General features: G+C 55.6%; 1 protein-coding gene and 1 long non-coding RNA gene across 6 annotated transcripts in view; one reads left to right on the top strand and one right to left on the bottom strand.

The window, feature by feature from the left end:
* LOC137219359 (uncharacterized) overlaps window positions 1-23977 on the bottom strand; it is an 88139-nt gene that overhangs the window by 51455 nt on the left and 12707 nt on the right. The window lies entirely within an intron of this gene.
* Window positions 17-23965, top strand: RORC (RAR related orphan receptor C). 5 transcript variants are annotated; one of them, XM_067727806.1, is made up of 11 exons: window positions 17-142; window positions 2449-2478; window positions 13618-13703; window positions 14021-14162; window positions 15408-15920; window positions 16147-16268; window positions 17156-17288; window positions 17453-17524; window positions 17736-17846; window positions 19216-19325; window positions 22463-23965. In XM_067727806.1, exons 1-11 carry the CDS (start codon window positions 103-105, stop codon window positions 22622-22624), a joined length of 1521 nt encoding a protein of 506 aa, XP_067583907.1. In that variant the 5' UTR covers window positions 17-102; the 3' UTR covers window positions 22625-23965. The 5 variants fall into 5 exon arrangements, with proteins under 5 accessions (XP_067583907.1, XP_067583906.1, XP_067583908.1 ...); XM_067727805.1 differs by having other exon boundaries at window positions 17453-17560; XM_067727809.1 differs by lacking the exon at window positions 17-142 and adding an exon at window positions 1290-2049 and having other exon boundaries at window positions 17453-17560.

Genomic DNA, 23977 nt, shown 5'->3' with positions numbered 1-23977 from the left:
GGCCAGGTGCTCCCTCCCTCCTCCCTCTTCCCTCCCCTGGGCCCTGCTCCCTGCCCTCCTGGGCAGCCAGGGCAGCAAGGACGGCACCAAGGGAGTTGCCCCATGGACAGGGCCCCACAGAGACACCACCGAGCCTCGCAGGGTAAGAGGCCCTAGGGCCCTGCAGGCAGGTGGAAGGGGCTGCCAGGAGGTTTAGAGGAGAGGGAGAGAGGGCAAGAGACTGGTCGGGAAGTGAGGAGGGAGGAGGGGCAAGCAAAGAGAGAAGGAGAGAAAGATGAGTCGGCAGGGGAAGGCAGGCTGGTGAGAAAGGACAGGTCTCCATAGAGACTGAAGGAGAAATGGGAGGAGGGGCTGGGGACCTGACAGAGGAGGAGAAATAGGAAGGGGGAGAGACAGGAAGCACAGAGAGGGGAAAGAAGGGGAGAGCTGAAGAAGGAAGAGACGGGTGGGACGGGGGAGGAGAGGGGAGCAGAGTCAGGGAAGCTGGAGGGAGGAAGGGTCCACGTCCCAAGTGTGAGCGCTCCCTGGGAGAAAAGGCAGACACTGCTCATCTGGCTGGGACCCCAGGCAGCAGTGGGAGGCTGACCACTCCACCTTTTTCTGTTCATTCAGCAACGGAGGAAGCCGTCCTGCCTTTAGGGATGACAAAGGGTCGGCGAGAAAGCAATAGAACCCTGTCCACCGTCCTTGCCCACCAGCCCAGCACATTCCTCCCCACTGCCCTGGGGGATGGGGTCTCATTTCTGCAGAAAATGTGGGGCACTCAGCCAGGGGCAGCGGGGGACGGAGAGTCAGGCGGTCCTTGGGCCCGCAGATGGTCTAACTCAGAGACTCTCTCTGCAGGATCCCAGGGCCATGTGCTAGGTCAGGGTGTGAGCGCTGAGGGGGAGAGGCTGCAGGGCCACCTGGTGTAGGAAGAACTCCACTGCCGGGGCAAGCACGGGGACCACCCCTACCCCAGGCCTGCTCTGAGGCGCAAGGCTGGAGGCCAAAGAGACGGTGCCACGTCAGGGAGGAAGCTGGGTGGAGCCAGGCAGGATGGGTGGGGAGGCGGGAGGGGCCGGATGGAGCCACTCCCTCTCTGGGCAGTCCTCCCCCCCACCCCACCCCCAGCAGAACCCAGGCCTTCAAGTCCACTCGCCCGCCCCCACCCAGCCCAGCAGAGGAAGCCTGCTTGTAAGAAGCATCTCCTGGGCAGAGGGACAGTGTGTGTGTGTGTGTGTGTGTGTGTGTGTGTGTGTGTGCGCGCGCGGGGTGGGGGTGGGGGGCGCGGGTGGGTTGAACCGAAGCCGGGGGGGGGGGGGTGTCAAGGACTGGACAAGTAGAAGGAAAAAAACGACAAGACAGCAGAGTCAGAGGTTAGGGAAACTATAAGAGGCATAAGGCAGACCTGCAGGGTTTTCTGAAATGAAAGACTGGCCCTGTGCTCTGTGAGAAGCCGCTGTGTGGATATAAGAAATGCACCAAGGCCTGGCAGGGGAAGCTTCTTCTCAGGGGCTCCCTTGGTAGGTGTTTAATAAAAGCTAACCATATGAATGAATGAACGACGCGCTCCTCCCCACTCCAACAATGCTCCAGGCTTTCCCCTCAGCAGCTGCCCCTCTGGAGGTCTGTGCCTCCCTGCCCACCCCGCATCAACCCGCCTGTGCTCCCTACTGCCTGCCCTCCCCCTGGACCAGGCACACACAGCAGCGGGGTGGGAGGGATCCCGTCCTCTGCAGGCTGGGGAGCCAATGGAGCCAGAGCCTGCAGGAGGCATAGCAGGGGTCTGTGCTTGCAGCTCTCCCCTCCTCTTCCCCCTAACATCCTCACTCCCCTACCCTCAACCACCACGCCTCTGGAATTCCCAGCTGCTCTCAGGCACAAATGAGCAACCAAGAGATTGACCTCCGGCTGGGCTGCGAGTATTTATTGTGCACCTCTAAGGGGCAGGCACAACAGAATCACAAGATGAGCAAGGCAGACACGGTCCCTGCCTCCATGGGGCTCACTGTCTAGCAGGAAAGCCCCGGTTCACAGATTTCACAGTTACAGCAGTGAGATGATGTGGTGAGTACCAGGAACTCAAATGCTCGTGCTGAGTGTGTAAGCACAAAGGCAGGAGGAGCTCTCTCCAAGGAAAAGACATAATCAGGAACCTGGGGGATGAAAAGTTATCTAGATTGATGAGGGGCAAGGGAAGGGCATTCCAGGCAGAAGGAATAGTGTGGAGCGGTCCCAGAGTAGTCAGGAGCCCGGCACTTCCGAGGACCTGGAAGAGGCCTCATGTGACTGTAGGGCAGAGAGTGAAGAGAAGGGTGCACTGGAGGGTGGTCCTACCTTCTACTCAGATGGCAGGTTCTGCTGGGAAGGAATGGGGTGGGGATGAGGGCCTGGGCATTGGGGAGTGTCTCTCGGTCCTCCGTGGTCCTCAACCTTTGGCCCTGACCCCCTCTCTTCTCTTCACAGAGCTGCTGGCTGCAAAGAAGACCCACACCTGTGAGTAGAGAATTGGGGTAGGAACTGGTGCTGGGGCGTGGAGAGATGGCAAAGAATTTAGCAAGGGTTCCAGGGAGGTCCGTGTAAAAGAAAGGCGCGTGCCTTGTGCAGAGATGGAGGAGCTGGGCAGAGATGTCCGGGCCTGAAGGGAGGTGGAGCCTAGAAAAACGGGGGAGATGGGGAGATGGGGAAAGGAGGGGCAGAGGTGCAGAAACCTCAAGGTTAGGGCAATCGGAAGAGGTAAGAAAGAAGCCTGAAGAGAGAGGGAACATCGCGAAGAAACAAGGAGAGAACAGTGAAAGCGGGCCATGGTAGAAGGAGAGGAAGCTGCTGGACAGAGGCACAGGAGACGCAAGGGGGTGGGGCAGATCGCTGGGCCAGCGGGGAGACGGGGAGGCAGGGTGGCCTCAGGGACTCCGAGAGGCTGCACCAGGCTTTGTGGAGGCAGAGCCAGGTTTGGTGTTCATCTCGGTGGTTAACACATCCCGAGGTGTGAACAAGCCTGGGGCCAGCCTGTGCAGGGCTAGAGAGCAGGAAAGCCTTCATCTCTGTAGGAAACACATAGATAGGAACACTCTGGGTCCTGGGGCCCTGAAAGACTGAGGCTACAGCATGTGAGAAAGGGGTTAGAGCTCAGGAAAGGCTTCCCAATGGATTCTAGCAAGTAACATCCTCTCTAGGGAACTCTCAGCACATCAGATCTATCCTCCTAGTTCATGGGAGAGGCTAGTCCCCCAGAAAATGCACCCACCGCACCTTGGTCTCAAAGCTCATGTCCCATCCACATGCCCTTACCAGCCTGAGGGCACTCTGAGGAAGGCCTTCTAAGCATCCTTGAATTGATGAGGACAACTCTGGGGTAGGAGAGGCCACCTGCATTTCTCTATGGCCCTCTCTTGGATTGCCTACCAGTTCCCCCTGAGAGCTCACTGCGACTCCTCCTGCTGTCAAAACTGCTAGAGCTCCCTGTTCCAAGCAGAGAGATCTCAGAGGGCAAAAGCCTCACCCTCCTCCCTGAGCTGGTCACACAGGGGCTGGGGGGCCACCGGGAGGCTACATCCTTCTGGTGGGGGGGTTGCTTTGCTCAGCACAATCCTGATCGGTGCCTCGCCTGCCCCTAGCCACAGGGCCCCACGGAAATGCTGAGCAGGGCCCTGGGAGGAAAGCGGGTCAAGGAGTGACGTGGGGGAGGTGGGGGAGGTGAGGACCAGGGACCATATGTGGGTGGGGGGAGATGGGGGACTTTCAGAGCATCTGGAACTGGAAGAGGCTCAGCTCCATTCCTACCCTTAACCCCTTACCGCAGAAACCTCGGCCAGGACCACACCCCCTTACCCCTTCGCAACCCACTGGCCCCGTGCAGCCACCCCCTCACCCCACCCCCACCGATGAGTGTCCTCCCCCAACCCACTGCCCAGCTCCTGAGAGCCCGAGGAAGGCCAGCGGGGAAAGGCTTGTGCCAGGCTGAGGAGTCGTGGAGTCCCGGCAAGGTCAGAGACCTCTTAGGAGTGTTGGCCCAGAGAATCCAGGAGAGATGAACACCTCCCCCAGGCCCAGAGGCTCTGAAAAATGGACTCCAGAATTGAGACAGCCCCCCAAAGGGGGTCCGAGACAACCCCAAGGAGGGAGGAACCCGAGAGGGACCCCCCCAGACCAAGAGGGGGCCTGATTACTAAGGGATCCTGAAGAGGGAACCCCGAGGCTGAGGTACCCCACGGAGCAGCTATGAGGCTCAGAGAGCCTCTGAAGTTGACTGGCCTCCCCAAGGCCAAGCAACTCTACAGAGAGATTTGCACACCAGGAGACCCTCGTAAGCAGACCTGAACCAGAGAAAACTTCCCATTCCTCAAGTGGAGTCTGGGGCCAAACTGCCTGATTTTGAATCCGGACGCCACCACTTTACTAGCTGTGTGACCTTGGGCAAGATACCTAACCCCTCTGTGTCTCCTTTTCCTCATCTTTGAAATAGGTATAACGGTACCTACCACATAAAGTAGTTTTTGAGGATTAGCTAATCCACATAAAACGTTAAGAACCATTGCTGGCATATGGCTAAGCATTACCATCATCATCGTCATCATCATCCGCATTCCAATTTCAGCACTTTTGCTCCTGAGGAAGTTTCTGATGGACTAACCCTTCCTACAGATAGTGGCATTTGTCTGATGATTATTACTGCTACTATTATCATTTATTCCCTAGCCCAGGGCATGCACCGTGTCTGCAGGGAGGGCATGAGCATGGTAGGTGGTGGGGCAGCCTCCCAGACTGCATCTCACTGAGCTCGGCTCTTGGCAGTCCACAGGGTCGCAGGTGGCCCCAGGCAGACATTCTGTGACTTACCTCTGGAAATATCCCTGTCCCTGGAGTCACCTGGCAAAGAGGGTCAGGCTCTGGGATCCTCGGGGGGAGGGGGAGTAGGGACCTGGCCCCAGGCTCGTGTGAGCTCCATTCCGGCTCCCCAGCCAGAACTACCCTGGCGGGTGGAAACAGCTTTTACCGCGTGTGTCTTTCGCCTGTGGTTTTGGAATTTTCCAACGCCCCCTGCGATTGGCTGCCCCGCCCCTCACACTCTGCCCCAGGCCCAGATTGGCCACATGGGGCGCCTGTCATCCTACCCACTACACCCCAGAGGGGTGGGGGGGTGGAGCTGGGGGGGGTTGTCACTCGGCCACCTGTGGGGTGCAGATCTTAAACCCCCTGCCCAGCAGCATTGGGGGAGAGCTAGGTGCAGAGCCACGGCCCGCAGCCCCACTGCCATCTGCGCCCCATCCCTGGAACACCCCTGCTGAGAAGGACAGGGAGCCCAGGCGGCAAAGCCCACGACTCAGTCATGAGAAGTAAGTGAATGGGCCACCCGGGAGAGGGGAAGCCTGGGGCCCTCTGGAAAGGACGGGCACCTTGGGAACAGTGTGAGCAGAGCTGAGTGCTCTTCCCTGGCAGGGGGTGTCCCGGTCAAGGCCAAGTCTGTTGGGAGATGGGTGGAATAGTCGGGGAGTCTGGCTCCCCGAGCAGTTCTCTTAGAGCAGCCCCAGTAAAGGGACTATTGAGGAACTCCTGTGTCATGGGCTCTGAAAAGGATCTCCAAGAGTATCTGAGGTACCCTGCCCCTCGTTTTACAAAAAGAGACTGAGACCCAGAGAGGCCCAGTGCTTCACCCCAGATCACACAGCTGTAGTAGGGGGAGGTTGGTAATTATAAGCCAGCCTGAACTCCCTCCCCTGGCTCCCATTGCAGTGTTTCCCTCCGTGCCTCCAAACGGCCTGAGAGTAGGGTGAGAAAAGAGTCCGAAGGAGTTGCTGTACCCTGAAGCGGTGGGACAGTGAGGGTAAAGCCAGGTCAGCAGGCAGAGGCGGTCAGAACCCCAGCATCCAGGCCTCTCCATCACTCTCTGCCCAATGCAGGAACATGATGACCAAGTGGAATCCAGCCAGGGTGCTGTGTGTGTGTGTGTGTGTGTGTGTGTGTGTGTGTGAGAGAGAGAGAGAGAGAGAGAGAGAGAGAGAGAGACAGAGAGACCCCACCCCAGGTTCAGATGCCTGTTTGATGAGTAGGATCACACAGTGGAGATGGGAGCAAAAAGCCCTCAGCTTCACCCGTTTCCTGGCCCAGAGCCATGGGCCAACAGCTGGTGGGCAGATGTCTGGGGTCCCTGTGCCATCTAGCAGAGCAGGGGTGGGCAACTCGCCCTTGTAAGGGAAGCCAGAGGACCTCTCAGAGCACAGGGCGAAGGAGGAAAAGGGAAGTCCCATGCCCCTGTGGCCTGAGGCCTGAGGTACCCCCAGCCTCAACCTGGGGTCTTCCCACAACCCACAAAAGAGAGGCCATATTAGATCCTGGAAAGACCCGTGGGCTGAGTCTAAAGACCATGTTCTGGTGCCGCCTCTCACAGACTAGCCTTGTAGCCTTAGGCAAGTCATTGGGCCCTTGTCTCCTTAAAACAAGTAAGTTGAATTTTAAAACAGAACCAACTTTGGGGAAGCGCCCAGTTCTGAGGGCCCAGGACCAAAGAGAGAGCGCTGGTCTCTGAGTTAAGCACCTCCAAGGGTAGTGGAGGAAACTCAGCTCTCCCAGAGGGTACACAGAGGCGACCAAGGAAAGGAAAGAACTTCATTTCCACGTTTGGGACGGAGACTCCAGTGCATGTGTATGAGCTGAGGCAGGTCAGGAGGGGTGAGGAGAAGAGCCAGAATCTTCCACAAGAAGAAGGGCCTCTTGGGGCTTCAGTTTCCCTTCTAGCTTCTTCCCATTAGCAGCAAAGGTTAGCAAACCGGTCTTCCCAGAAATGGTCTCAAATCAGCAAATCCACCCTGGGAAGCAATGATCAGATGTGCTTCAGAGCCCGGCAGGAGGGCAGGAGCTCCTGGGACTAGATGGGGGAGACACTTGGTCAGCTCTACATGATATCCCCCTGGGCAGTAGGCAAGAGAGGGGTCTCCTCCAATCTGGGGGTTCGTACCTCTGGTCCTTCTCACTAGGACATCCCTGGGTATCTCATAGCCCCAGATTATCTGACTGCCCTGACCCCCTAGTGAGTACCAGCCATCACCATGTTCTCTGACCTTAGCTGGGGCAGGCAGAGCACTGGGGTCTTGGGACTGTGACACACCCAAAGACCCAAGGGCCAGACACACAAGGAGCAGAAATAGATCAAGAAATAAAGAGAGATGCAGAGGCCAAACTCAAATGACGAAAGATCTATGCAACACATGGGGAGAGAGTGATGTCCAGGTAGAGATATAACTGGAGAAATGCCAGGAGAGTCAAAACATTGCGGTGTCTAGCCTGAGACAGAACTGGAGTGCAAAGATGGAAGGGCACACAGACGCAGGGAGAGACAGAGAGGAAAGAAAGCTGGCAGGAGAGGGGAGACACTGAGTATTGATCGGGTCTAGGAAGGCAGAAAGTGGGAGGCTTGGGATTTCTAGAAGTTCTGAAGGAATGATACAGGCTCTCTGCCATGGCAACATGCTGGTCAGTAGAGAGGAAATGTCCATTAGCCAGAAAGACTCCCCAGCCAGCCAGAGGGAGGGTGGCCCCGTCAGCTCACTCTGGGGCACGGCCGGTGTGGAGCCAAGAGACATGAGGCCCCAGCATTCGGCCTGGATGGGGAGGTGAGAGGACGAGGGGTACGAGGTTGCATGCCTGTCTTTGCTGTGCCCTGATCTATCTCCAGTCTGGTCATGATAATGAGGAGCCGTGGGCCAGAAAGAAGTCCAAGTTCCCGGGTGCCACAGACCTCAGCCTGAGAGCCCTTTACAAAGGGCCCCCTCCTTCCTCGCATCACTGTTGCACCTTCGCCTTTTGCCCTCTTCCCATGCCTAACGGGATTCCCAAACACCCCCAGCCCAAGGCCCTAGATGTTGGGAGCATCCCAGCCCGTCCCACCACAATGAAATGTGGGTGTTGGCGTGGCTGCCCCTCCCAGGGGCTCCCTCTCCCTCCCCTGCCCCCAGGCCACTGCCTCAAACAGGGAACGGGGACTTTCCCATGCTAAGAGCTCTCCAAGAAAGGCAGCCCTGGCGTCTCCTCCCTCCTCCAGTGACTAGTCCTTTCTGAGATCTAATCTCCACTCCTTCTGCTGCTGCAATGCTGCCCCTCCCTGGGACTCTGGGCTCAGGAAGGATGGAGATGTCTATCTGGGAGGAGGGACGGCAACAGAGCAGGGCCTCAGGGCCAGAGCCAGGGTCCTCCTGGGTCCACTGGTGTCTGCACCAGCAGAGGCACTCTGGAGAGGAGATGCAGCCCGGAGGCCGGGAAGGCCACTGATTGTGGCGTCTGGGCTCCCACCCCTCACAGCTTCCTCCTGGTGATTCATGTCCTCCCCCCAGCCACTGGTTGTTTTCACTCGTTTTTTTTGTTTCCCCTCCTTTCTCCTGTCCCAGACTGCGGGGGTGGCAGGGCACCAAGGGGGGGGGGTTTCAGGTGGCTGGCTGTCTTTCGTGGCTTTTCAAAACCCCAGACTCTCCCTCGCCCACCTGAGTTTTAGCTTCACTACTTTCTCAGCCTGGGATCTGGGTGTATCAGCAGAAAATTCTCACCATGGGCAGGGAGGAGCGTTCACCAGGTACAACTGCTTGTCTCCTGACCCCCAACCCAACCCTCCCCCTCCTGCTCTTTGTGGCGGAGCCCACCGCCGTGGTTTCCAGCTTTGCAGAAGCTGTGGGAACTGAGAGCTGAGAAAGGAGGGAAGCTGGTGACAGGCTGGGGTACACAGGGGTTCCCTGGCCGGAGCTGTGGTCTCCGTGGGAGGAGAGGGACTAGTTTGGGCTGTGGGGTGAGGGGGCCCTAAGCTAAGAAAAGAGATCCATTCCTCTTGCTCACTCACTCATTCGTTCCTGCAGAGAGACCTACCAAGATGTGTGAAAGCCAGTCCACACCGCAAGGGAGCTGTGGTCTCCCGAGGAGTCCCAAGTCAGGAGCTCTGGTGGGATGGGCGAGCCCTGCCTCCCTGGCCTTAGAAGCCAAGGGTAAAAGCAGGAGGGGGCTGGTACCACAGAAGATGTGGGACAGAGGGAATAACGTCTCTCTGGATCTTTAGACTAGACGTGAATCTTGGCATGAATCTTCCATGGGTGTCCCCCCTGAATTCCGTTCCTAGCCCACCCCCTCACTTCACACTCTCCCCTGCAGCCGGTAACCTTGTCCCCCATCCCATTCCGCCCCATGCATTTGGGCGTCTCATCCTTGTAGAGTATATGGCTCAATGGTTGGGGACACTGGCTCTCAGGTTACAGAGACCTGGGTTCACATGCCAGATCTGCTACTTCTGCTACTTAGTCAAGCCGCTTACTCTCCCCTGGACTCAGTTTTCTCATTTGTAAAATGGGGGCAATACAAATAGTACCTACTTCACAGGATTGCTGTGATCATTAAATGAAAAATGTATGTAACGCCTGGCACAGAATAAGAATTCAGCCAGTGCTGATGTCTATCTTTATTACTCATCCCCCTTAATCGATGTCCATTGGAGAAAAGGAGAGAGAAAGAGAAAAGAGGAAAAGCCTAGCTTTAGACTGCTGGGGCACCAGGAGAAGATGAGGACCCCAGCCAATCTGGGTCCTCTGGCTGCATCCTTTCTCTACCAGAGCTGGGGGGTGGTTCTGGGGTTTGAGGGGAGAGATCCCCCTGGGTTGCAGCCCCTCCTTTGCTCCCACCACTTCCTCTCTGTGGTGTAGGGCACCTGGACAGGGCCCAGGGCTGGCTTCCTAAGGTGGCACAGGGCCAAGCTCTGGATGCATTCAAAGGGCGCTATCAATGAATCTCGCAGCTGCGAGAACAGTGAGATTAGAGGAGGCTGGAGGGAGGGGGGACAGCCTACTTTGTCTCTACCATATTTCCCCACATAGGAGGTGCTCAGAGGAAGCTCCCTGGGGATCCTTCAATCCCCGAAGCAGTCCAGAAGAGATTCATTTTCTTTACCTAGTACCATGTCAGAATAAAGTTTTAGAGGTCACACTGGATGGCAGGGAAGATACAAGAATGAGCTGGGGAAGAGACCACCAACCCCACCCTTATGCCCCAGAGAGAGGCATAAACAGGAAGAGGGACTAAATTCTTGCTACTCAGAAAGGTAGGGTGAGGACCAGCAAGCTTGGGCACCGACCAAGAGCTTGTTCAAATGGGAGAGCCTGGACCCCCCTCAGACCTGCCGTGTGGGGATCTGCATTTTAACAAGCTCGCTAGGTGATCTTGTTTAAGACTCAGAGGTCTAGAGTCACGCAGTCACTAGGTGGTTTCAGGAGGTATCGTGTGCACAGGGGCCTTTCTCCCTCCTTGGAACTGGAGGGTTTCCTTTGGTGGGCCCTGGGAGAGAGCTACCGTGTGAGCTACAAAGATCTTCCCGAAGCGGCAGGTGAGGCTGGGCAGAGTGAGGGCTGCTGCGGGAGCCGTGCTGCAGGGGCTGGCCTAGACGTTCCTGACCTCGGCTTGGTTCTAGTTCCTGGCACTGTCAGGCCCTTAGATGGTAAGTTCCTGGCAGGCCAGGCTCCCGGGAAACAGCTTGAGTAATCCTGTGATTACTCAGCTCCCCTCCCCAATTTGCGTTCCCACCACCTGCTGCTTCAGGGACAGGGCTCAAGGGGGAGGTTTTGAAGGTGAGGTATCCGAGGTGTTTTTCAGCTCCGGCTCACCCCACCTCCACCTCTGCCAGTCCTCTTCCCGTTCTCTCCCCTCCCCTCCTCCACAAGTCACACTCATGTGCACCGGTACTTTCTCTTTGAGGTTTTGGGTAGATGGCATTGCGGGGGGACAGGTGGCAGGGCCAGGAGGGAGGAGTAGGATAAGAGGGCGTGACAGTGCTGAGAGGGCCAGGGCCTGGGCATGGGCCCAGGGCACGAGTGTGGGTTTTTCTGTGTTTCTGCGGCTCTCTCTCTCTCTGGGTCTGTCTCTGTTGTCTCCGGGTCCCAAAACGCTTGGTCTTTCTAGCTCAGAGGCTAGAGGGTCTGACCCTCTAGCCTGAAACCCCTGATCCTATGTGCCTGTCTCATTCCCTGTGTGCCTGCCTCACTGTGTGCCTCTGTCTCTGACTATGGTTGGGGAGCATGGGGGAGTGGCTGGCCTGGTGGCTGGGGTCTAAACTCTGGTGTCCCCCAAACATGGGTATTTGTGAAGGTGGTTTGTGGCTGGCCACATCATCCTATGAGAAGGGCGAGGTCTTGGTGACACTGTTGTGAGGTTCCTAGGGCCAGGACCAGCAGTGAGTCAGGCTGTGGGGCAGAGAGATGTGTCTGAGTTACCCGTGTGGTCAGCTCACACACGCACACGGATGTGGCTCTTGGAGAAGGGAAGAGGCAGGGAGGCCTGTGGTTGAGGACTGGGCTGGAGCCCGAGTTCCCACTGTGGCTTGGCCTAGTCTCCCTCCCGCTTACTTTTTTGGGTGACCCATGTTGGTTTCTGCCCTCTCTGGGCTTAAGGCCACCGAGGAGGGAGATCCCACGGTGTTGGAGAGGAAACGCGTTGGGGAGAGGCAAGAGCAGACTCCACAGGGCACAAGCACTTCTCTTGGGCCTCAAATGCCTTCTGGGTTCTGCGCCCACTGCCGTGCATGGTGGTAGCCCGCACACACAGTGCTCGCGGCCACGCAGCGCTTTCCACAGGTGATACCACATACCCACGGTGCTACCGCCCGTCACCCCCTGGACAGGCGGTGAAGGCTATGCTTACCTTTTACTGGCAAGGGAACTGAGACCCAGAGAATCCAGTGGCCAGATGTGCATGTGCCCCCACGTTCTCTGCCCCTTTTCCAGGCACCCAATCCCCCCCGCTTGTTCTCTCTTCCCTCCATTCATTCCAATCTGCTCTTAATTTACTGGAAAGAAGCTCAAAGCTCCCTTGCTGTCTGTCCTGGATGATCACAGCCTATTGTGTGGGTGCTGGCAGACTAGTGGGGCTGGGGATGAGGAGAAGCCTCGAGCTCTAACGGAGGGACTTTAGACACCTATGCACCCCGTCCCCCGTGAGAAGGCAGCTGCTTACTCTGACCCAGCTCAAGGCTAGCCTGAGGGGATGACGGTTTAAGGATGATGGAAACAAGATTTCAGGGAGTGCCACGGAGCCATGGTCACCCTCCCCACCTCACATCAGCAGGTCCTACACGCAACCAGGGTCCAGGCCTGGACCAGAGGAGAGTTCACAGGACTGTGGATTTGCCCTATAGGCAGGCTGCTGCTTCCTCTGACGCTTGGGATCAGAGATGAGAAGGAGCTACGGTCCTAGACGAATTTATGATGTGCTCCACCCCAGGCATGCCCCCTCGGAGGGGAGGCAGCAGGTCAGCAATGGCAGAGGAGAGACCCACATGTCCTTAGGAGTGATGAAAGGGACACCAGCTCTGCCCAGTGTCTTCAAAAATTGGCTGGGGGGAGGCCAATGCCTGGTCCCTGAAACTCAGCAGAGACCTGTGGGCATTGACAAGGATGGGGCAAACCTGGGGCCAGTAACCAACCACAGTGAAGGGAGCGGGGAGGTAGGTTATAGTGAGCTCAGTGGGAGAGAGGGGGGTCCTGGCAGCCAGTGAACAAACACTAACAAATACGCACGTGTGCACACTAGCTCAAGCAGACGTGTGCCTATGGGCTCACGAACCACGTGTACCTTTCATGTGTACACACACACACACATATGAGCACCCCTTCAAACATGCAACATGCCCACTGATGTGTGTGCCCCAAAAGTCATATACACAGAACAGCCGAATGGAAAGCTATGGGGAACTGGGATATAGACCCAGCTCATGGGTAACCTAGCGGTATGAACCTGGGCCAACCACCTGATCTCATTTGGCCTATTCCTTCATCTGTGAAGGAAAAAAAGAGGTTGAATTTGATGGTCCGTAGTCCCAGCCAGTGTTAACCTTCATGATTTGTGCGCACACAGTTGGACGCAGAGGCCCTCGTACACACATTAGCATGCACACTCTCATACGTGGAGACACGCACAGCCACCCTCTGCTCTGGGGCCAGGAACCTAGGAGGACTGTTTGATCCGCTCCCTGGCTCTCAGACATCCAGCAGAGCTGGTTTTTTGACCCCACTTTCCTGGGCTCCATCTCGGCTTCTCCTTACCCTCTCTGGGGCCCACCCAGTGGACCCTGCCCCCTTCGGCCCCTGGTCTCTGCACAGCCCCTCCCTGAGCCTTCACTGCCCAGCCGAGGATGGCTGGCATCTCTACCTGTCCCCCAGGTGCCTCCTGCCTGGTGGACCACATCTTCCCACCATGCCCCACACTCTGCCCCTGTGGGCCGAGCCCCAGTGGGGGAGGGCGGCACAGAGGAAGCCCCCTGGGCGGGAAGCAGGTGTTGTGAAGCCGTGAGGACTCCTAGGTCCCCAGGCAAGAGGGAGGCAACTAGAGCTTTTCATCTTGAGGGGATGAACAGGTGGCCTCTGCAGCTGTTTTCTCTGCCCCTGTAGAACTGATACAACCCCCGGCCAGCCCGGGAAACTAAAACAGCCTCCACAGACACTTTGCTGAATGGCATTTGGCATTCACTCCTTCATCCGTCTTGCAAGAGGGAAACAGCAAGCTGGAGCGGGGGAGGGAAGCAAGGGAAGCCCCATGTCCCTGTATCTGCCCCCCAGGTATAGGCGGTAGGATACACCAAAGGCTCCTGGGCTGACCTCTGCTCTTTCCCTCTTCTAGCACAAATTGAAGTGATCCCTTGCAAAATCTGTGGGGACAAATCATCTGGGATCCATTATGGGGTTATCACCTGTGAGGGGTGCAAGGTGAGTATACACACATACACAGTCTCTTCAGAGATGGGGAGAGGGGGCTCGGTGGCCTTTGTTCTGCCTGCGGGGCTGGTCTCCTGAGACAGCTAGGGAGCTGCCCGGGTGGCACCTTGCCTGGAGAGCCCTGCACAGGAGGGCCTTGTCTTCAACTAGGGAAGTGATTGCAGGACAGATTACAATGGAGGAGAGAAAACTGAGGCATCGTATAGGATCTGGAAAAGGTGGGGCTAGAGCTTGCGGGCTGCAGGCACTTGGGACTGAGCTGGTCCTGGCCCAGATCAGCAGTCCTGGTGTCCACCTGCCTTCCCCAGGGTTTCTTCCGCCGGAGCCAGCAGTGTAACGTGGCTTACTCCTGCACCCGTCAGCAGAACTGCCCCATTGACCGCACTAGCCGAAACCGATGCCAGCACTGCCGCCTGCAGAAATGCCTGGCCCTGGGCATGTCCCGAGACGGTGAGGCCAAGCGCGCAGCCCCCGGGGCTTCAGTCTCCAGAGGGGCAGCCTGACCTGCTGTGCCAGGCAGGGGTTAGAACGCCCTTCGGGGGCTCCGTCCCTCCCTCTGGCAGGCCCTTGTCTCTTCCACTGTTCACCGAGGCAGTGGGCAGGCTACCCTCATCAGAGGTCTTCACAGTCCCCAGCTTCAGGCTCTGCTACAACAACCCTCCTTTCCCCAAGGTCCCAGACTCTTCATTGGCTCCTTCCTCCGGATGGAGTTTCCTCACCCGACTCCCCTGTGACCCAGATCCCATCCGCATTCCACATCTTTCCCTCCTGCCCCATGGCTCCAGTTCCAGCTCCGTCTCCCTCCGTAGTGCCCCATCCCCAGCCTGGGCCAGGGGGCGAGGGCTGCGAATGGGACCACAGTTGGCCTGAGAACAGCCCAGAAGGCTGAGGCTGGGGAGGCCGGCTGTTCCTGGCGGCTTTTCTCCACCTTCCTCAGCCACTGCCCCCTCGCAGCCCCCAAACCGCTCCCACGGCAACACCGCGGAAGGAGCCCAGGCCGGGGCCGGGGGAGACCTGAGGTGATGAGGAGCCAGAAGAAGCCTGTCAGCACTTTTCAGCGCCCAAAATAACAAAGTGAAAGGAAATACGCAGGGTTGCAGAGGGGCAGGCGGGGCGACCAGGGGCTGTGTCCCCACACCTGGGAGGGGTGGCAGGGCAAATGAAAAGGCAGGAAAGAGAGAGCAGAAGAGGATGTTCAGAAACAAGCCACGGAGCCTGGGTTGGGCTGTGGTGAGTATCTAGGTCACCAGGGAGCCTGCAGGCCTGACCACAGGGAGACCTGTGTTCTCGGCTCTCCTCTTCCTCCGACCCTCCTAGACAGGCGCGGTGACCCCAATATAGCTCGAGGCCCCCCACTCAGCCACCCCCAGCCCCATATCAGGAGGCCAGGGCCCTCAGTCAGGACTCATTTCTCTGAATTCTGTAGAAGGTGGATTCGAGCCAGGAGCGTTTGCTCGGGAGACTGAAATGTCTGGGTTGCACTGAGCCCCGAAGCAAACCAGAGTGAGAGGTGGGAGGGGTCTTGAACAAAAGTGCCCTGAAGGGAGGCTCTCAGGCAGGACTGGAGAAGCTCTGCTTGGAGTCAGCTATTCAGGGAGCAGCAAGTTCACCCTGTGATGATGCAGATGCCTACTCACTCTGCCCCGTACCCTGTCCTCCCCCCTCAAAAACTCCTGATCCCCGAACCTCTTTCAGCTGTCAAGTTTGGCCGCATGTCCAAGAAGCAAAGGGACAGCCTGCATGCTGAGGTGCAGAAACAACTGCAACAGCGGCAACAGCAGCAAAGGGAAAAAGCGGCCAAGACCCCTCCTGCAGGAGCCCAAGGAGCAGACCCCCTCGCCTGCACCTTGGGGCTCCCAGATGGGCAGCTGCCCCTGGGCTCCTCGCCTGACCTGCCGGAGGCCTCAGCCTGTCCCCCCAGTCTCCTGAGAGCCCCAGGCTGCGGGCCCTCCTACTCCAACAGCTTGGCCAAGGCCGGGCTCAACGGGGCCTCGTACCACCTGGAATACAGCCCTGAGCGGGGCAAGACCGACAGCAGAGAGAACTGCTATGGCTCAGGCAGCCAGCCGACCCCTGACAGGTGTGGACTCCACTTCGAGGACCCCAGGCACCCTGGGCTTGGGGAACCAGGACGGGGCCCGGACAGCTACTTCAGCCCCAGTTTCCGCAGCATCCCAGAGGCGCCTTATGCCTCCCTGACAGAGATTGGTGAGCCCCTGGGGAGGTAGCTGGAGAGAAGGGAGGGGGAGGAAGAGAAGGGAGGGGCTTCCAAGAAGGGGGCCCTAGTCAGCACCCCGTGTAAACCAGACGTGCACAGGGGCCTCGGGGGGAGGCAGAGCAGCGCTAGGCCAGGCAGTGGAGTGCCCCTTGTATGGGAAGGGTAGGAGCTGGCTGAGATCGAGCCCCTGTTTTCCTCCTCCTTCTCCGGCCCCAGAGCATCTGGTGCAGAACGTTTGTAAGTCCTACCGAGAGACGTGTCAGCTGCGGCTGGAGGACCTGCTCGGACAGCGCTCCACCGTCTTCTCCCGAGAGGAGGTGGCCGGCTACCAGAGGAAGGTGAGGCCAGGAGACTGCGCAAGGAAGGGAGGACCTCCCACCACCACTGGGGGGTCCAGAGACAGCCACCTGCACACACAAGTGGGCTGGGGCGAGGCAGGGTATCCCAGAAAGACACAGTGGGTACTGCTGTTAAGTACGCACCCTAGTAGATGGATGAGAGCTTCTCCTCAGCTCCTGCCTATGGTCATTTTACGCGTCCTTCATCCTACCTCCCCCATCACCCCGACATTGGCGAACAGACCTCGGCCTAAGCTCCTTCCTCCTCCATCGACGACGACAAGAGTCAGAATCCTGAGCAGCATTTGTTAAGCGCTCCTTCTCTGCCAGGCACTGTGCTGAGCGCTTTACATAAATTATCCTTGACCCTAAGGACAACCAACCTATGAGGCTGGCATCTATCTCTGTTCTTAATGGACCGAGAAACTGAGCTCAGAGGAGTTCGTAGACTTACTCCTCGTCGCAAAGTAGTGGATCTGAAGGCAAATTCAGATCCATCTGGCTCCAAAGCTTGTTCTCTCCCTCCTGTCACTCTGACAACAGCTCCTGCGCTAAACGCACCTGTTTGGTACTGAACTTGGGTATGTCTTAGTCACCTCAACAAGATGCACACTCTTTGAGGGCAAAAGCTGTATCTCAGACGTTTGTTAAGTCCCCACAACAGCTAACTCTGCGCCAGTGGCTGGTGGGCGCTAAGCGCGTCCAAGTGACAGGAATTAACCTGGAGTGAACATTTGTGCTAAGAATAGGCTAAGAACACGGGTGCTGAGAATGTGGCGGTTCAGAATCTACCCCCTGCAGTTTATCTGTCTGGGTTCCCAGGGCCTTGGGGGGGGGGTCCCGGGGTCATAAAGAGGGCTACAGTGGGACCCCCTCCTTCCCTGCAGTCAATGTGGGAGATGTGGGAACGCTGTGCCCACCGCCTCACCGAGGCCATTCAGTACGTGGTGGAGTTCGCTAAGAGGCTCTCGGGCTTTATGGAGCTCTGCCAGAATGACCAGATCGTGCTACTCAAAGCAGGTGCCCAGGGAGAGGGGGCGGGCCTGGGGGCAGTGGGGACAGACGAGGAAACGGGCAGGGCTGCGTGGAGGGAGGTGCCTTAAGGGAACTGGGACACTGAGGGAGACAGAGACAGATTCCTGGCCATGTTTGATGGTGTACCTGCCTTTCTCCCCACTCCCCAGGAGCCATGGAAGTAGTGCTGGTCAGGATGTGCCGGGCCTACAATGCTGACAACCATACAGTCTTTTTTGAAGGCAAATACGGTGGCATGGAGCTCTTCCGAGCCTTGGGTGAGGGGCAGGGGGAAATGAGAGAGAGGAGTCGGATGCCAATCCCATCCTGGAGACCCAGGGCGCCCTCTTTTCAGGACAGATTGCCTGCTCTGCTCCAAACACCAAGGGGCGGGTGTCCTCGGGCACTGTGGCCTCACCCACCTTGCTCACTCTTTCGTTTCCACCCCACCAGGCTGCAGCGAGCTCATCAGCTCCATCTTTGACTTCTCCCACTCCCTGAGTGCCTTGCATTTTTCCGAGGACGAGATTGCCCTCTACACGGCCCTCGTCCTCATCAACGCCAGTGAGTGTCACTGGGCTTGGGTAAAGGACATTCAGGCAGTGGGAGGGCGCAACAGATACTGAAGAGTCTGGACCTTCGCTTGTGGTTAAATCTGGGAAGTCACTTTAAAGAGCAGAATGAGCCCCCCCCCCACCGCCCCGAATATTGCTGTAAAAATATGAGTTAAAATAAAGATCCAGGGGAGCCTGACAGAGGGAAAAGAGCAGCGCAGGCGGGGTTGGAGAAGTTGGGAGACGTGAGGAAGAGCGGAAGTGAGCCATTTCCCTGGGAGAAATTAGTCTGCTTGTGAGTCCCTGTCAGTGACTCCATTGCGGCCGCACGTTGGAATCGCCTGGGGAGCTTTAAAAACGATTGCTGCGACTCTGAGGTCATTGATCTGGGGTGCTGCCGGAACACCAGAAGTTTTAACAGCCTCTCACAAGGGATTGTAATGTGCCACCAAGCTTGAGAATCACTGCTCTGTGTGAACTCATTTCAAGACTACACGCCATCGGGAACTCCCTGGCGGTCCAGTAGTTAGGATTCCACGCTTTGACTGCCGAGGGCATGGGTTCCATCCCTGGTTGGGGCACTAAGATCCCACAAGCCCCGCAGCGCAGCCAGAAACAGAAACGAAAACCAAACCAAAACAAAAGACAACATGCCATCATGGCAGGACTCTGGATGTCCGCTCCGCTGGAATGGAGTGGGGCTGGTGAGCCAGCTGAATGCTGAGGATTCAGAGAACCTGGGGAAGTGGCTTGAGCTGCTAACCTGAGTTTGCAGACCAAGATTATCAGTCTTCTGGCTCTGCCAATGAGTAGAGACCTAAACATTCCCCTTGAACTAGAAATAAAGAATTAAGAGATGACTTCTGGGTATTTTATGGAGTCAGGGCAAAAGGCGGTTTGTCTCTTGAAGTTGGCCACAGACTGCTGCAGAGGCCTTGTTGCTGACCTAGGTGGCTTTACAAAGTCCATCTCCTATCTGGAGCCGTCCCTGCCAGGTGGCGGGGAAGAAGAGAGAACTTTTTTTTTCTTCCCCACAGCAGAGTTTTAGTGCCTAGCTTTGAATTAGCTATGTGAAATATCAGGGTACCAGGGATAGAGCAGCTTGGAACTGGGAGATTGGAATGTCTCATCCCTTTCTTCTCTCTCCAGTTTTCCTTGTAGAAAGCTAGCCCAGCCCAAGGCCCCATAGCTTACCATTATCAAACCAAGACACACACATTCTCACACACACACACACACACACACACACTCTTACACTCTCTCTCACTCAGCTAGGAAGATCTATATTCAGCACAGATGTCCAGAATGACACACCCTTTTGGGGAAGTTAACGTCCATGTTCTTTCTTTTTCTTGCTATGGTCCCATCCCCTCCTTCAGACCGGCCAGGGCTCCAAGAGAAAAGGAAAGTAGAACAGCTGCAGTACAGTCTGGAGCTGGCCTTTCATCATCATCTCTGCAAGACTCATCGCCACGGCATCCTGGCAAAGGTAGGAGCAGTCCCTGGGACAGAGGAGGTCAGGCCCAGTGCCAGATCTGTGACATCAGGGCTTGCGAGGGCCATGGTCTGAGGGTCCAGAGGAGGAAGTGCGTGAGTGCTAAGTTGTGTGAGAGAGCTTGCAACAGCCTGGGGGCAAGGGGACTGATCAGTCACTTCCATGTGGGTAAAGATGGGAAGTTAGGGAGCCTGGAATTGGGAGGGACCTCCAGGGAACAATTCAGTTTAATAGAGCCACCACTTACCCAGCATCTGCTTGTACTGTGGAATGGAAAGATACAGAGATGCCGTCCTTACCCCCACCAAGAGTTTTTAATCTGCTGTGAAGAAGAGACTCGTGTACCAATGACCCTAAGAGGAGAATGTGTTATGGGATATAATAATAATGGGATTAACAAAGTGCTTTCACAGATATGCTCATCTTTATGACAACTCAGTAAGATAGGTGTTAAAATCTCCCTGTAGTGATAAGGAAACTTAAATGACTTGTCCAAGTTTATGCAATTATAAGTGATAAATGTAAGGTTTAATCCCAGGGCTTTTTCTACCGTATCCCTGTGCCCCTAATATAGTACTACAATAAGAGATATTGGGGAAATGTGAGAGCATGGAAGAGAGATTAAAAATAACTTGAGGGTAAAAGGAGTGGGTCATAAATGCTTCCCAGAGAAGATGGCATTTAAACTAGGCCATGAAATATGTAAGATTTTAACAGGCCTTCAGGGGGTGGGGCAGGCATTCCAGGCTTAGGGAACAATAATGGAGAAAAATAAGGAGGCAAGATAATGCATATACAGAGAATAGTTCATGGAACATTTTGACTAAAGTGTAAGGTCAGGAGCTGGGATTGATTGATGGGGGCAAGGAAATAGCAGAAGACAAGCTTGAAAATTAGGTCAAGGAGCAAATCAGAGAGGACTTTCAAGGCCATATTAAAGAGTTACGACTTTATTTCCAGGCAATGGAGAGCACCAAAGGCTAGACGAATGATATCATCAGAGCTATTATTTAGGCAATTTAATTTGGAACCAGTGTAAAGGAACCATTTATGTAACGGTTCAGGCAATGGGCACTTGCTATGTGCCAGGCAGAGTGCTAGGTGCCGAGAATACAGAAGTGACTTAAACGACAGGCTCTGACCTAAATAAACTTCAAGTCTGGTAGAATAGATTAGGGGGAGGAGAACCTGAGAGAGCAGTTGGAAAGCAAATCTCTGTTGGATCCACCTTCAGAATACATCACCTCCCACTGTTACCCCCTAGCTGTCAGTTCTCACTTGGGCCATTAAAGAGGCCTCCTTAACTGGACCCCTGCTCCATCCCTGTCTGTCCCACGGCAGCCACACAGTACTGTTCTCAGCGCTCCCAGAGCTGCCCATCATGCTGAAAATCAAATCTAGAGTCTGTGTCGTGGCCGACTGGCCTCATGATGTGTCTGGCCCCCCGACTTCTTTTCTCACCTCATCTCCTTCCACTGCCCTCTCAGTCACCCATTCCAGCAACACTGGCCTCCTTGCTATTCCTTGAACACATCAAGCCCGGTTGCTTCTCGGGACTTTGCTGTTCCAGCTGCCTGGAAGGTTCTTCCCCTAGTTTTCCAAATGGCCTGCTCCAGCCCTTCATTCTGGAGAGGTTTTCCCAGACCACCCCATACAAAAAGCCCTCTACCCATCACTCTGCTTTATTGTTTTTCTTTTGTTTTGGGGTTTTTTTTTTTGTTTTTTTGTTTTTTGTTTTTTGCGGTATGCAAGCCTCTCACTGTTGTGGCCTCTCCCGTTGCGGAGCACAGGCTCCGGACGCGCAGGCTCAGCGGCCATGGCTCACGGGCCCAGCCGCTCCGCGGCATGTGGGATCTTCCCGGACCGGGGCACGAACCTGTGTCCCCTGCATCGGCAGGCGGACCCTCAACCACTGCGCCACCAGGGAAGCCCTGCTTTATTGTTTTTTAAAGACGTTTTCTAACATATGTTTATTTTCCGGCTCCCTCACTAGAATATACACTTAATAAAGGTAGAGATTTTATTTTCTTCACTGATGTATCACCACAGCCCATCACAGTTCCTAGCCAAAAGGGTCTCAACAAATATTTGAGAATGAATGAAAGAATGAATGAATGAAGCTATTGCAATAGCCCAGACAAACGCAAAATAAAGCAGGAGGAATGAAAAGAGGATGAATTCAAGAGATTTCAAGGGATCCCATGCTGCCTGCTCTTCCCTGACTGGCCCTTTCCTAGGCAGCTAAGCTGGGGAAAGGGGGTGGCTGGTGAGAGGTGTTTTTAAGGCTCACTTGCTTATACAGGAAACTGCAGACGATAAATGGTTTTCTCAGCCTTTCTCCAGGGAGGTCTCCCTGCCTCTATCTCCTCATGGCTCTCTGGGCCTTTTTCATTCCCCTCCACTGGCTGAGTGCTGGCAGTGTTGGTTTACTGTTTGCAGTGTTGGGTACCTGCTTGGAAATTGCTTAGTCCAAACAAACAGTTACTGAGCATTTGCCATGTGCAAGCAGTTTGATAGGTACAGAGGATACAGAGAGAGGGAGGGAGGGAAGGGAGAGAGAGAGACCCTACCTAAGGAGTTTAAATCTAGGGTAGGGAGACGGACAAATTGGATCATTTTCCTAAAATGGGATTTCAGTGCTGCACAGAGGGAAGCCCAAAGGAAGGGCCCTTAACCCAGGGAAATAGTCCTAGAGGAGGTAACAGTGAAGGTGAGTAAGAATTAGCCAAGCACAGAAGAATTGGAAAGGCATCCCAGGGGAGGGGAACAGTATCAACAACGGCAAAGAGGCACATAACATTACATAACAGAGAGTGACAGAATTTCACTATTATAAAAGCATAAAGTGTGAGTTAGAGAGTCTTTAACAGGGCTCATCTTAGGAGTAGCAGGAACACCATTTGGGGGTTTCAGCCAGAAAACATGTACCTGTCCCACAGCAGCTCTCGCTAGCCTCCAGTTGCCTGAACACAGACCTACCCCTACCAATGGGATCTGGCTGTTCCACAAGTGCCAAGTGTGCAGGGAGAAAGCAAGGAGGGTTATCCAAGCCCAGGAAGGATGGGGGTACTTCTCTGCTCTGGGGACAGAGCTGTAGTACTGACCTTCCTTCCCCATGAACCCATGTCCAGCTGCCACCCAAGGGGAAGCTTCGGAGCCTGTGTAGCCAGCATGTGGAAAAGCTGCAAACCTTCCAGCATCTCCACCCCATCGTGGTCCAAGCTGCTTTCCCTCCACTCTACAAGGAACTCTTCAGCACTGAAATCGAGTCACCTGAGGGGCTGTCCAAGTGACCTGGAGGAGGGACTCCGTTCCCTTCCCTAGAGCCTCGTGGCTCACCTTCCTCTTGGCCTTTTCCTTTCTTGTGCACCCTGGAGGGTGGTCTCTGCCTGTTTTGGGGGGGGGTGAGCAAATGCGGAGACTGGCTTTCTGCCCACCAGCCTGCCTGGTGGCAGGCCAAGAGCGAGAGGGTGGGGATGGAGGAACACCATCTCCAGCCTCAGCTTTGTCCTGGCTTCTCTCAGCTTCTGGGAGACCTGGGGTGGGATACAAGGACCTCTAGGAGGACCTAGGTGTCCTCAGGACAACAGGGGGATCCAGGACACCCTGGACAAACAGAACTCAACTCTGGGCTCAGAAGCTAAGAATAGGCCTTTGAAATACCTCATTGCATTTCCCTGGGGGCTTTGGCTGGGGAGACGCATTAAGCTCAGAGACTGGCATCTGGAGCCCAGGAGGACCTGTACATAACATGAACCTGGATTGTTAGATTGTCTGCCTTCCCCCTTCCTCCCAGCTCAGCAAGGAAACCGTTGGGTACCCTGGGGTCTAAAAGAGACTAGATATGTGGAGGGTAAGGATGGGATGGGGATAAGGGAGGGGCTGGGGATAATATTTTTATGGGATTTGGGTATAAGGATAGGGTATGATGAAGGCCAAGAGCATCACAGATGGACAGACAGACAGAGTTAGAACTCAAACTTCTTATGTGCACTTTAAAAATAGACTTTAGTGGTTACACAAATGTGATCAGAGACACATGTCCACATACATGTGAAACACATAGTCACACACTTAACCTGTAGTCATGCAGCTCTATAGATGCATTTGATCTGACACAATCTCTGTCTTCCTTGAGGTCACAGATCAGAGGAACTTCGTGGCCTCAGGGAAGATCCCAATCCTGAGGGACCCCAGAACATTTTCACCTGGTGCCCCAGTTCACCAATCTTAGACGTGGGGTGGCCCAAACTCTATCCCAGCCCCAGCTGTCTTCTGTCAAAGGAAACCCTAAAAGAAGAGATGGCTGGACACAGTCAGAAGGCCAAGGACAGACCCTCGGAGGACTGTCTGGGCCCCATCCTCCAGCCCTGCTCTCGTTATGGCGAAACGCAGCAGATGCGATTCCACCACTCTGTGCCTGGGTACCACCAAGTCTGGCAGGGTGAAGGAGACCTGTTTCTCCAGCCGTGATCTTGCCCGAGAACTTCTCTTGCCTTTATAAATAGCTGTGAGCCCTCCTCTGAGGGATAGACAGCAGGTGGTCAGGAGGGTTTTTTTTTTTTTTCCTCTCAGGGGAGGGTGAACATAAACCCTAACCTGTGCTATTCTTTATAAAACGACTTCAAAGGCAAGAGGTGTTGCTG

This window comes from Pseudorca crassidens, chromosome 2, assembly GCF_039906515.1.
Source record: "Pseudorca crassidens isolate mPseCra1 chromosome 2, mPseCra1.hap1, whole genome shotgun sequence".
Lineage (NCBI taxonomy): Eukaryota > Metazoa > Chordata > Mammalia > Artiodactyla > Delphinidae > Pseudorca > Pseudorca crassidens.
The sequence above is the reverse complement of the archived record's forward strand: the minus strand, read 5'-3'. Positions and strand labels throughout refer to the sequence as shown.